Source organism: Agelaius phoeniceus, chromosome 9 (genome assembly GCF_051311805.1).
Source record: "Agelaius phoeniceus isolate bAgePho1 chromosome 9, bAgePho1.hap1, whole genome shotgun sequence".
NCBI classification, from domain to species: Eukaryota; Metazoa; Chordata; class Aves; order Passeriformes; family Icteridae; genus Agelaius; species Agelaius phoeniceus.
The window spans coordinates 28997793-29012536 of NC_135273.1; the positions used below are offsets into that span (position 1 = coordinate 28997793).

A 14744-nucleotide genomic window follows, 5' to 3' on the forward strand; every position below is an offset into this window, starting at 1 on the left:
GATTCTCCCATCCACCCCTCTTACACCAATTCCAAGATAATTAGCAACTCCCAGCACACTAGAACCACGCAGATTAAAAGGGTCTTATCAACATGTTCAAGAGCTTTTCAGAAAGATTCTTACTTTCTAGTTTAGAAACTGACTGACAGAAATTACTGATGGGATCTTGCCTAAAAAAGCATCAGCCACTCCTTGACTAAGGAATGACTTAAAAACATCACACAAATATCAGGCAGTACAAGCAAATACTGTTGGTATTCTTTTTATCTTTTGGGTTTCATATAATTTCATTAAGACCAAAATTGATAAAATTGTTCACTGCACATTATTCCATGAATGAAACAGCTTGCAGTGATCTGTTTGACACAAATATAAACTCACACCAAACTAGAAGAAGGCCACACACACCTCAGTAGTACATAATGGTTATATAGCCATTATTACCCTAAAAAGCTTTATTCCCATCAAACAGCAGTTTTAAACAAAGCCATGAAAGAGATTTAATGATGAATATGAAGAACCACACTTCATTATATTATTCCCTTTCTTAGTGCAAGATACTTTAAAAAATTATTCAGACAAATCAATCCTTGTTTACATTCACAAATTGCTAATGCACCATAGAGAATTCTCAGCATACACAATCTCTTGTGAGCACAAACCTGAAATAAGTCTCTGATGGTAACACCTTAAGTGTCTTAAACATCCTTATCTATGCATTTAATTTAGGCATAGTAAGACATGGGGTGTCTTACATCACAAAGAAATGCTAAATAAAATATACATGTGTAGTTTTACCCTACCTAGCCAATCAATTCCTCACCTTCCATGCTAAGGGAAAAATGCCACATTTGCCCCGTGCTCGTTTGGGAAAGAAAGTATAGCAAAGCTCATGCCTGCTGCCATTTATCCAGCAAATACTTTCAATTAACTGAGGCAGCACCTGGCAGCCAGTGGAATGCAACAACCTGCACCTCCATTAGCAAGTGACAAACTAACTGGGAGACATTGTGGCAATTATTGTTTCTGTAAAAATTCATTACTATTACACATCCTCCAAACTTCAAGTCTGAGGTCTTTAGAAGAGTGATCAATGAGAATTCATTACATTATTGGCTTGATCAGATACCAAAAAGCTTCATGACTTGAAATAAGGACCTAACACCAATTTAATAAAATGTTTTTATACAGCATTAGGATTTAAATCCTGAAGGTGAACCTTTCTGACAAGGGAAAGATCCAACTGCCAGGCATGGTGTCCTGTTTTCAGCATGTGAAGTTAATAGGGAGCCTCAGCAACATCTACTTTTTCAGCTTAAACTCCTTAATTGCCTACTTCTGTAATTATCTCTTCCCTGCTAAGCTATCTTGCTATTTTCAACAGAAAGAAGGGATAGAAGTAGCTCCCTCCTAGCAGGGTGTTGGCTCTCTACACCCTAGAACTCAGCACAGCACCATCCCCTACTCTACCTAGAGTCAGCCAGAGGTGAAGGAAAGCTGCAGGTTCCAACACCACCTCCACAAGAAGCTGGAAATGAGGTGAGGAGGCTGAGGAACAAGCCCATGCTCAGTCAGGGTTATGCAGATATACAGGCTCTTGTTAGGAATTCAAAGGGGGATGCCCAGATGTAGTTAGTTTTCTCAATCTGTGATTGACAGTTTGATCAAAGTATTTTTAGCTTAAGTGACAACCATTACATAACTGTGATAAGCACTTCAACACCTACCAGACCTACCTAGGCACTATCACTGAGACCTACTGAATTCTGTGGCTGCATCAGTCAGGGCTTGGAAAAAGGAGAACAGAGACCCTTGAGATTCTAAGGAAAGGTCTCCATAGGACCCAAACTAATTTGAAGTTTACAGAGGGCTTTAATAAAGGCTGTTACAAAAACTTGGATATTGGTCCCTGTCACACTGATGACTGCAGAACTGCAGGATGGAGCTGGAGCTGATCCACTGTGCCTCTTGCAGCCCAAACCTACTTTCTGTAATCAAATCTAATTGTAACCTAATTGTACTTAAAACAATTTACTGCAAAGGAGACAACCTGGCCTGGACAGTAAGTGCCCAGCTTATGGAGCAGGAGACACTGGAAGTCCTCCAGCAACCAACCAAGTCATGCTGGAACACCTCCCACTGTGCTCCTGCTCTGCCACCCTGCACCACCAGGGAAAGGGACTGCTCAGGGGGCCTCACTCCTGCGGGTGGCAGAGGGTGTGAAAACACACAGGCTCCATTCTGGAGAGGGAAAACCCTCTATAAAGGGGCAGTGCAACACGAGGGAGAGAACAGAAGGTTCAACCCACACATGGACTCAAGGCCATCAGCTTCCTGATGGAGGACATGCACTGATATGGTCATCCAATAGAGGGAATAGCTCAGAAAACCAGTGAGGAGATGCTGAAAGAAAAATTTAGAAACAAAAAGGGAGAAGCCAGCACATCCCTTAGAAAGAAGGCAGCATGGAGAAGTGAGTGGTCCTACAGCAGCTCCTTGAAACCAGGAGGAGATTGACACAAAAGGGGCAGAATTTGGTGAAGAGAAAAAAAATAAATCAACTGAAGCACTTTCCCACAATTATGCTTCAACTTCTTAGACCTATCCATCAGAAAGACAAGAACTGTTCACACATGAATTTTCTGGGAAAAGTTCAAAACTGTAGGATGAACTTGTGTCACATGATCCAGTAATCTAACTCAGGTTTCATTTTCTCTCACAAACTGCAAGATACCTCTGTAAAAAAAAGAGAAACCATTGTTTTTTCAGCAGGTTCAGCAGGAGTGGTAATTGAGCAGCAAGATGGAAGGACTGTCACTCAAGTTACAAGTTGTGTCACTTATACAGAGCAAATTATTTTAAAAACATGAGTAACATAACACACCCTGCTGTTTCATTTCATATAGGCTATAACAACCTCTGCCTACAGTTTCTGAACCATACATGCCCAGGGGCCAGGAGCTGTGACTAATACTACCAAAGGTTGACGTTATCCATTAGAGTATTTTCTCCAGGGAAAAGGGACGTTTGAAATGGGTACTTTCAAAAGGATTTGTACCTTTCCATTCCATATGCTTTCTTTTGCTCCAGTATGATAAAAGACAAAGGTATCACATGTGCTGAAGTGATTCCAGTCAGAGTGACAGGAATCAATACATTTTAATTATTCTCTGTCAATTCAGAAAACTGAGATGGCAAGAAAATGCAAATGAGTTTGATTCAGGGGAAAACTGTTTTAAACCCTAAAGTTTCAGAAAACAATTAGGTTTAAGAATAGTCATAATGATTGAAAACTACCCCATTCCACTGCTCCTGGACATTTACTATTTGGAAATGCAAATGAGGAGTATCTTCTAGAAGTTCCAGGGGCTCTTGGTTTCCTCTTCAATATATGTGTTTTGTTTCCTCTTTAATATATGTGCTGAAAACATGAGGTTAAAAATCTAGAACATCAATAAAATGGATGCTAAAGCTGAACAAGTAGAAATTTGCAAGCAAGGCCAACCCAAACCTATTTATCATGCACCAAATTCAATTTTCAGCATAGGATGTATTGACATACTAAGGATTAAGACTATCACCATATAATTAAATTTAAATCTATAAGAACCATTTCTCATCCACAGAAACTTGAAATTAACAACATAGTATAAACTTTATTTACCAAGACAAGAATAGATATGGTTTCCTTATAGAGCCTAATTGCATTTTGTTTCACAAATCTAAGCAGATTTTCATTTCTCAGCTTGTCAGGAAAAACCCAAATTTAGAAATCAATTTACACTCCACATAATAACTTAATTTTATGAATAAATTAAAAGCTACAAAACTCTTCAGAAAAGTCTACCATGAGCATTTGCTTCACCATTAGCAATGAGCTCTTCTCTAGTGGGAGCAAAAAGCAGTGAAGGCTCTCCCCCACCAACAATAATATGCATGGGAACTGAAGCAACCACATTAGCAAATCTGGTGGTAAAAGACAGCTTGGAAAGAAGTGCAACACCACCACAAATCTCTGAAACAGAACAGGACTGTTCATCTCGTCACGACAAAAGCTGGTGTTCACAGGTGCTGAATTATGACCGCCAGAAGATCCACACACACACAGAGGAATCATTGACCAAATAACAATGAAATGCCAAGAGCTCAGGCCCCCTGATATTGGCTCCACTGAAATCGGTGATGTTCTTTCAGGAGAGACAGGCTTTGCTTGTAAAGGATCTGCTCCAGCTCCACCAGAGTCACGGACAGCTCAGACCACTACTGATCTTACAGTGGGGAATAGCTCAACACACCCAGGAGCCTCTCACCTCTCAGCACACCTGTCCCCACACAAATTGAAATTTCTGTCCCTTGAAATTTCTCATGCAAAGACACACTGCTGACCAGACTTTCAGCAGTGTGCCACAACGGAAGAGTCCCCTCTGGAGACTGCCACTAATGCTGCTGAGTCAAACCTTGGAGCTACGACAGAGCAAATGTCCCTGGCAGAGATTGCAAAGTGTGTTCCCAGTGCAGTGAGCCCAGGGCGTTGGCTCAAGAAAAGTGGATTGAGCTAAACTGCCTATTAGTCCAAAAAGCAATGCTGGCTGCCCTAAACAGCCTGACCCAAAGCACTGGTTTTTCACCTGCTGCATAAACAGCTGGCCCTTCCCTGCACAAGGCATTCGATTTTGATAGAAAGCAATGGAACACAATGCTGAAATCATGCTACAGTGATCAACTAAGCAAGGCAGACAGGTGAATTAATAAACAGATTAGAATGACCTTAAGAGGTCAGTGTGAGCTCTCTCCTGTGTACTTTTAAGAAACTCTATTTAGACATTTCTCTTAGGAGTTTCCATCACTGATTTACGCAATACGTACACCGAGAGACATCAGCAACAGTAATTGTGCAGGTTTTCTAAAGATCCTGGAGGAGGCAGAGGAAGAAGGCGAAACAAAAGATTCCTCAAAACAAAAAATACGCATTTTCAGCAAAGTTCCTGGTACGAGAGTTTAATGTGAAATTTCCCACTTCTCAGAAGTGACTGATGCCCAGCAAATAACCATGAAATGAAGTGGAAAAAAAATTACTACAGAAGTTTTGAGCTGGTCTAATTTTGTTTTTTAATTCCTACACTTCTGATTATCTTTTAAAGTTTCAGAGGACCAAGGAATTTTCATGGCTAATTTCATTCTTGCAGTTTGAAGGGGAAGAGGAAAGAATACTCTTTTGTTAAAAAGCAAAGCACATCTCACATATCTAATGACAGCTGAGTTCAGTGCTCTCCTATAAATGAGATTCCAGAATTTACTGGAAAGTGATGACACAAACATCCAGGATAAAGCTCCTCCATAACACCTAGGGATTCAAGTTGGCGGTTTCAAAACACTGACACTGTAAAAGTGTGGCTGGAAATTGCAGGACAACTGAAGCTCAGGCACAAGAGGCACAGGCGGGAGGAAGGGTAGGGAGGAACCCTGAAGGATGAAGCAGAGAAACTAATTAGGCTTCCTATTCCATCAGAGCTAATCCTGCCCAGTGTAGCCTCAGCAATAAATATTGATGTGATACTTTCATCATCCTTTGAAAGCTGTATCCCCACTGAATACCACGGTGCTAAAACAAAGCATTGTTCTGCTTTCATCTAAATTGTCCATCCTTCATAACAAATCTCAGTGACACCTCCTGGGTGGTTTCTTATCTTTATCCTCCCCACCATGCTTTATTTTCAGCATACTTGCTGAAAATCTATTCCTTTGGCCAATCTGTTCTAAATGCAGACCTGCTCCATGTCTTTATGCTCACAAGTGAGATCCTGTTTGCCAGGTGAAGGCTAATTTTTGAGGTACAACCTAATCACGTAACTCTGGAAGATCTGAACACACACTGCTGATTGCATTTTCCCTATAGCCAATGGTGTGACCTTTCCCTTGTTGCCCCTGCTGCATATTTATTTCAGAAATTGTGTAAGAACAGGAAAACCAAGAGTGGATGAAGAGGGAATGGGATATGAACAGCAGTCAAAGAGCAGAAGGAAGAATTGCCACCACTCAACTCTAGAGATAAACGAGACAGAAGGCAAGGGAAAGGCTAAATATGGAGAAAGCACAGCTGCCAGGAAACAAAGTGTCTAAAGAGAACAGGAAGGCAGGAAATACCCATTTCAGGATACCCTCTTTGGGATGGACAGGTGGCATAACTCTCTGGAACCACAGACCCAGTTAAGTTTTCACCTGGCTCAGGAGTTTACAGCCAAACACCATTTGTTTATCCAATTCCTGTCTTGCTTAGCTCAGTATTGCTCTTCAAGTACACCTTCACTGGCCATTCAGGGATTCATCTTCTGAATCAAAACAATAAATTTAAAACCTTCCCCCAAACACACTGTGAAAAGAAGGGTAAATTTCTGCCAAGACCAGAAAAATGATTGCTGCCTGTTTAAAACAGAGTAATTCCTTCCCATCAGGCCATCCTGGGTCCAGCCCATGTCTAACACTGTCATGGAAGCAGCCTTAACATGCAACTAGTCACGAGAGACATGCTCCAGCCCAACACAGCACATCCCAGCTGCCTCCAGGATTCCAGCTGCACGAAGGAAACACCAGACTGAGGAGGGGAACATGGCTTGCTGCAGGTTTGAGCAGCTGCAGGCACCCCATGTTGACAGGCAAAGGTCTGCAGTCACACCCTGGCGCCGGCTGCAGCTCATGCGGCGAGGGCTCGAGGCACCAAGGACAGCCTTTCCCTCACCTCACAGGACATGGAGCACTGGGGCTGTGTCCTTGGCTCACAGCAGGAGCTCACAAATGTAAACCTGTCCCCCTGTTTCCTCCAGCCACCCCCCAGGCACCAATGACACCGCTCCAGTCACCAGAGGGGGGATTTGGGCAGGGCAGCTGTGCCCACAGAGGCATCACCTTTTCTAGGTGACAATACAAGCAGACCAGCCATTGCTGGAATAGCAGGTCAGACCCCAAAGTTTGTTTAATCCTAAATCCCCTGGGCTGCTCTGTGTTGTTGGGAGTTGGGCTGGTCCTCTAGAATACAGGGATCATCGCTATGAGCTTCAGCCATAGAAACTGGTGCGTGCTATAAAACTGTAACCACACTGTTGGACACCATAAAAGCAATTTCTATAACATGGTAAAATATTAACAATTTCGATAGCATGGTCAAATATTAACAGGCAAAACTCTAAAACCACCCCAGAATTTAGGTGTAAATGTATCTCCTAGTCCTGAGGCAACCTATCATCCCTGACAGAAACATATGTCAGGAAGGTATCCTAATTTACCATTAAAAGTGATTTCAATTATATCTTTCCATGCCTCCTTCCAAAGCTGCTCTTTGCAATTCTGGGAGAATAGAAGGGCCAATATGGTTTAATTTGCTTTTTCAACAACCTCTACTGAATCCTTCACCAAGGAAATGGATTAACTATGAGGCTGTCATACACTTTCACATGGTAGGAAGGCAAACACATGCTCAGAAAATAAAGGGTGGGAGTCTGGATATATTCTCTGCAACAATGATAAACCTTTCAGATGTCTTTTTCTACAGCAGTCAAGGGAACTCGCATTATAAATTAAGATACCAAGTTAATATTTAAAACAAGTTAGAAAAAGCTGAAGAAGTGTACTTCCTAGATTTAGCCATCTGGTTTTTGAGTATAAACACATAAAAATCATCCATTTCCAAGTGGGAGGTAGAAATTACATGGATATCAGGAAAGCAAAAAACTGCAACATAGAAGGTAATCATCAAATTTGTCTTTTAAGCAGAGTTTCAGGCAAAAGGCTTACGCCATAAGAGAAATCAGTCTCAATGAAACTGGAATCTTATCCCAGAATTTAATTGATCACAATATTTTCAAGCCCCAAAAAATATACAAAATATACAAGACTGATCAAAGTGACACACAGCAAAAAACATAGCTTTCATAAGATTAATGCTTATTGTAAACTTGTTTTTCTTAGCCATGTCCAGAATATTCATTTACATGAGCACATGTTGATTATCAGTCTCTCCTTTCAAATAGGCTTCGTTCAGATACCTGTTTATTTGTAATCCTGTGTTTGGAATACACTATGAAAACTATAATCATATTGAAATTCTGTAACTAACATATATTTAGAGGCAGGAATACTAAAATAATGCAAAACAACTGAGTTGCAATGGTAATACTGATTCCAGCAAAGAACACACCCATCAGCATCTAGCACAAACAGAACCATCCTGATTCTACCACCATCCTTATTCAAAACAAATTATCAAACCAAAGCCACTCCACACCCAGAAGCAAATAGGTTGAACACAAAATGAGTCAAAAACACAATTACGGCAGCCTGTCTGTACAGGGAGTTACCTTTTTTCCTTTCTTTTTCCTGTGAGCTGGTTTAGTATTTTTCTCCTTTGCTTCCTCACTCATTTTTCAGCAGGTGAATGTACAGGGGGAAAAGGGGAATAAAGGAGATCACTGCTTGTATTCCAACATGCAAAGCCACTCAAGTATTCACGGCGCTGAAGCCAAAGTCCATCTGCTGACGCCTCTCAGAGCAGTAACAGAATAGCTGCTTTAAAGGCAGCCCCTGCTCCTCCTGCTCCGCCGGGAATCGCTCTGCGAGACTCGGGCTGCTCTCACATCAGTCCGAAAAGCAAAGGCGTTTTCCTCTCTCGACCTCAGGCAGTCTTTACTCCCGAGACAAGATCTCGTCCACGTTTCCCCTTCCTCTGGAAGGGCGCTGATGAGCCGGGCAGCGATCAGCGATGGGCGGCGGGCGCTGGCGGCTCCGGCGGGGCTCACTCACTCACCCAGCCCAGGGTGATTCTCCTTTCCTCGCAGGCACGGAGAGCCAGCCCCAATCGCTCGGACTGCCGCTCGCGTACAATACCGACATGTGTTGAATGCATCAGGGCATACCAGAAAAGGAAGCCTCCAAGAGTGATAAAAGATCAGGTTACTGGATCTTAAAGCCACTCCCAGGCAGATTCGAACAATAAAAGGCACAACGCGGTGCCGAAGAAATTGCTAGATGAGATGTTGGCGTTTCCAACAGCTCTAGATCCCCGTCCAAAGGACCCGAAAATTGCCACTCTGAACAATAAGCTTTGCGATATTAATTATTCATCTGATAAAAGCAGCGACAGCGTTCCAGCAAGACACACGTTTACAACTATTCCTGCCTGTGCGAGCTCGCTCCTCCCTGGTTCGCCTGTTCCTGTGACAGGATTCACAGAGTCCCTGCAAAGGCAGCTCTCCCTCTCCCTTCTCACACACAAGTGTTACGTGCCTCATGTATGTGCACGACGGGTAAGTCACAGATCATGTTTCCACATGCTGCCACCTACTCCGCTGAATGCTTTGGCTACTTCCCTGCAAGTCTCATGGAAAAATAAATAAATAAATAAACAAAGCAGGAGAGGCCAGAGATTCAGAGCAGCTATTCTCTCCCCTCTGTGCCCATTAAGACATATGAGACACAGCCCACAGGTTACTAACAGCCATGACAGCAGCCATCCAACACGTCTGAATGATGTCATCACCACATTTCAGGCTGTGCACCTCTTTAGGCACAGCCACACATTCCTGCAGTGCCCCTCAGGATCCCCTCCAGGGTAGGTGAGAGGGTGGAACAGGTATCACACATCCTGCAGCAGCCCTATCCTCTGTGCCCGTACTGCAAAATGCTAATTTGCCCATTTCTTGGGTGAAATCAGTCACATCAGGGGTTGTTGACAGAAGTGACAATGAGAGGGTTTGCTGTGTTGTTGTTTTGCTGGGGGATTAGGGGGTGGGGGTGATGTTTGGCTTTCTGTTTGTTTGCATGTTGAGGTTTTCCTTGAACAGGCAAGGACCAATTAATACATGCATTTTGGGGGTGGCTGAGGTTCATATCAGGATCCTCCTGCCTTGCCTCTTGCCGATCTTCTCGCCCTTCACCCTCCTTTCAGCAGCATTTCACTCACGACAAACAGCATGCGTACCACAGACTAAGAAAAGAAGAAGATGTAATGCACTGATTCATAATGCTATTTGCCTGAAAGCTTTCTCCTTGGATCATTCCCTACAAGTGAATTTCAGTGAGCCACCACAACAGCACCATCAGATGGAGGCTGTTTTCCCTGTGCTGGCAACAAGTCCCTGTGCTCACCGTCTCCATGGGCTGGAAACAAACTGGCACCACCTGACCTGGGGCTCCAAACTGGGGATTTGATTCCCCACATCAGCCTGGCAAGGTTGGTATTCTGAGGAACTGCACCTCATACAGTGCACTGTTTAAATAAACACTGTCAAAACACTACCCAAAATTAACCTTGAATCTTCATTTAAGTCACTGACATATGATGGAATTCATACTTACAGACGATATTCTGATACAAAGCACAAATACTGTTGATAATGCACAGGAATTTCATTTTCACAGGCAGTTTGTTTTTAATGGCCATATCAGAGAACGAAAAAGCACCCCAGCCTTTGCCAATTTCAACATTTTTCTATATGTTATGCTACAAACTAAACTGCTCTCTGCTGGTTAACAGTGGGTAAAACAATGCTTAAACAATCAAAATAACATCCCATCCTTAATGCACGTACAAAGCAAACCTTCTCTCTTCAAGACAATTTTCTACCACACAGGCATCCATGTGGCCAACACATTGTTTTCTGAATTAAGTCCATATAGGTAGAGTTAAAGTACAATTAACTGTGTGTCCTTAAAAAAAAAGTTCAGGCTTGGATCCCTTACACTAGCTAGCTAGAAGAAAACCTCTAATTTGTGGCATGCTTAGCTAATTGTATGCACAGGAAGCAATTTTGTATTACTTTTTAAATTAACACATTATAAACAGTCATGCTTCTTCCGGAATAAAAAAAAGGAAAAAAACAGCCACTTCCCAGAGCAACTTGTTGGCCGTCAGATGCTGACACCTTCAAACCATGTCCTGATCTCAGGCAGCCAATGCAGGAATATCACAGGCTCCCACTGAACTTTGGTTATTCCAATGGGTACCTCCAAGTCCAGCCCATGAGGTGGAAACTGATTTTAGGTTTTGTTTTTTTACACATTACATCCTGTCCTTAACTCCGGTAGCACTGAAGCTATTGAATTATCAGTGCCCTACTTCAGAACCCCTTTAATTTTTCATGTTTTCTCTCTCATTTTAACACAAATGAGTAATCTCCCAAGAAATGGTACATTTAGAATGTGAAAGAAAAATCTAGATAAGCAAAAGAAGAATTTTATAGTCACAAGATGCTCAGAGAGGTAGGAAAAGCTCTCACACTCCTCTCCTCCAATATTGCTCAGCTAACCATAGCAACCCTGCTGAAAAGAAATGTAACGAATCTCTCTTCTACCACTTGAAATAATCATTCATCTGTCAACATTTAGACACTTTTATAAGGCCTTGTTTTTCATTTACTCCTTACCTCAAAAAATTTGTCAAGCTCTTATACTCTAGGTAAGGAGGCAGAAGAGGCAGCTAAGTACTAGATACTAGAGTACTCAATAGAAATACACAACAGATTTCTTAGGAAAGGCTTTAGGAAGGAAAGAAAAAAAAGAATAAATTATTTTTCCTTCTTCAAATCATGCCTTTCAACTTTATTCCTCTGCAGAGCCACAAATTAACTTTGATAGTAAAACTACTATCAAGTGACTGCTGACATCAGTCCGTCTCTAAATTACACTATGGAAATTATTCAGATTATCCTTCTTCTATCCCTAGGCTCTTGGCATACTCAGTGTAACTCTGTGCATTTAGATGCCTAAGGCAACTGAAATGGAATAAGAAATGCCAAACAAGACTGCCTGGAAAAATTAAGATTTTCAAAAGTCTCTGATGCACATTAAAGTGTGTCACAAGCAAAAAACTTAAGCTTAAAAATACTCCGCATTTTTCACAAACAACAGAAGACAAGGAAAATTTAAAGTTTTAGAAATTAGCCTGAAGGAAAAAAAAACCAAACAAAACTAAGAGCAAATACCAGGGCAGAATTACCTTAAAATATGCTAAGGAAGCATTGGCATTCAGAAAGAACATATGCTTAAAGACACTGCAGTTATGCTATGATCAAAGCAGAAGTCCAATAAATTACAAATTACAGCTCCTATCCACTGTCTAGGAAGCCCTTGCCCACAGAAGCATTTTCATCTTTCCAACATTCACAACATTTCCTTTTTTGTGGAGGTGCACATATTTTGGTGTATTTTGTATATGATTTGGTAAGCTACAGCAAAGGAACCACATGCAGAAATCTAACCTAATCTAACCCTCAGAAAGCACACAGCAGCTTGGAGAAGTGAAGTTCATGCTCCTGAAATGTTAGAAATGTTTTGATTAGTGCACACTCTGCTCCCTGTAACTCGCTGCTTAATCCCAGCAGTGTCTAGAAGTCAACTTTGCCAACCTCCTCGATCCATATCAGTTCTAGGACTGTTCTATTTTTAAATCAAAATAACTCGCATAAGAGGACAGGAGGGTGGGCCAGGTTCTGTCTATCAGGGCAGTTCTATTTATAAGTCAGAGTGACTTGGCATGCAGCGAGGGGAACACAACTTGTTATTGGGAACCTGTTTTGTAACTGCCTGCAATGGGAGTTAAAAAGAATGGCTATGGTAGCTCCTGGCTTTAGCAGAGCACCACCCAAATCCCAGCAGCCAAGCAATTCCAAAGCCTAACTACAGCACTCAGAGCACAGAGAAAGCAGGCCAGCCAAAAAACCAGCTTGCTCCCAATACATATGGAAACCCACAAGCTTAATTTAACAAAAAACTTATGGCATTCAGCATTAGCTGCAGGTGGACTGCTTACTGCTTCCTCGAGCAATATCCTACACTAAAAGCAGCCAAAACTCAAGGTTAAACCAAGTATTACCTAGACAGGAATGGAATTTGTACTGAGAGTATGGAAGGCAAATTAACTTGACTCCTCTTTCCCTTACAAAATTAAAACCAAAAATCAATGTACAACATCTATTTTCCTTTCAAATATTAAAGGAAATATTTTATAAAATCATTAAAAGCTATGAAAAATATTTTCAGCTCAGTCTAGATTGCTTTTCCAAATCCATAATTTGAGCAAAACAGCAGTTTAAGAAAATTACAATTTAAATATTGGTATTACTCACTTCATTAACTTACACTAGACACCTAACGCTGCCTATTTACCAATCTGCTCTTGTTTGCAAAGCTGCACATGTGAAAGAGTCCATTATCCCATGTCAACATAACAACATTCCAAAACCCCCTTATCTCCAGGCTAAGATTATGAGAACAGAGTGGTGGTTACCACTTGGCCACCATACCCAGTTGCTGGCATGGCCCACTATAGACTCAACTACCAACCTGAATATTTTCTTGGCCTAAAATTCCATGCCGTAGGTCAGATCTGCCCCACCATCTTCTCCCTCCCTCTAAATGGCAGTCCTGGAACAATATTCCAGGGTAGAAGTAGAAATCAACTGAAGAAATAGGAGCCCTCTGACCAAACTCTCAATGAAGAGAGCTGAACTCTCCTGTGCTAGCAGGAAAGATGTTACTCCAACTCCTTCAGCAGGACAGATACCTATTTTAGATAAAAGATTAAGTCTCACCTTTGAAAAGCTCACTGAGAATTAGATACAAGCAATGGCAAAACAACTCAGGTCAACAAGATAAAATTAACTTTTGTATTTAGTCTAGGGATGAACATGAGCTGCTAACATGAATCAAACCCAAGCTGTCTTGCCTTCACAATTACTTTAACATACGTTAGCTGACTGAATTTAAGAGCCTCGAGGACAAACATCCCTTGAGGACAGAACTGAAGGGAGTCTGGGAGTGAAGCCCAGAGTGGCTGGGAAGTTACTCTCAGGGAGAAAGCAAGCTAAGAGATGAAATTCCTTCCCTCGCTCCCTTCAGGGGGCAAATTAGCTTGCCTAAAAACATCCTTCAGTAGCTGAAATTTGTAGGAACTCCAGTCCATTAACAAGGGAATACCAAACCAAAAATTAGGTAAGGAAAAAAGAATCACATCACAAAAGTCCTGCAAAATTTGTTAGCACAGTTAATTATCCGCCGACTGCATTTGAAAACACAGTTACATAAAGAGAACATAATTTATTGAGCTTGGCTATAAAGTACTATTTACCAGCTGAGATACTTTGTGAAAGATTCTGGTTTTGATTTTGATTTCACTCCTGTAGTGTTTTCCAAAACCTTTTTTTTTAACCTTCTTTTTTTAGAAGCCTTCTTTTATGTGTAAGCCTAGAAAAACAGACCGTTTTGCTAAGCTAAGAGAGCAAGTTTTATACTAAGCACACATATTGCTGTCAGGAAAGTCTTGCAGAGGAAGGATGGGAGTGAGAGCAGCCCATTTTGGACAGTGGGTCCTGTGGGGCAGAGAAGCCCCACCCTACAAAGCAATATTTCAGACAAGGTATTCCAGTGGTTGGCCTGCCAGCACAGGGTGCTTCCCAGCATGCAGAGTTTACATTTGGGATGCAAGAGGGCACCACCCAGGGCTGGTGTCCATGGGCTGTGTGGCAGCTGCAGGGGCAGGCGTGCGTCACCTCGCCACGGTGCCACCACAGCGGCTGGCCAGGGCTGCTGTCATCACAGGGCTCCTCCAGGCTGCTTGTCAGACAGCAGTGCCTCACAACAGCCCATCTGGGGTCAGAGCCTCTCAAACCCAGCCTAACAGCATCCCCATTGACACAAGTACGTGGGCAGGGAGCAGATCCACACACGGGGTAGCGCAGCCTCTGCTCCCCAGGACC

The 14744-nt window shown here is 42.1% G+C and overlaps 1 protein-coding gene across 1 annotated transcript in view; it reads right to left on the minus strand.

The window, feature by feature from the left end:
• ANK3 (ankyrin 3) overlaps nt 1-9397 on the minus strand; it is a 287099-nt gene extending 277702 nt beyond the window's left edge. Inside the window, exon 1 of the mRNA XM_077183367.1 lies at nt 8352-9397. Within this exon, the coding sequence (XP_077039482.1) occupies nt 8352-8414 (63 nt within the window). The 5' untranslated portion in view covers nt 8415-9397. The remainder of the gene's footprint in view (nt 1-8351) is intronic.
• Nucleotides 9398-14744: the final 5347 nt, after the last annotated feature.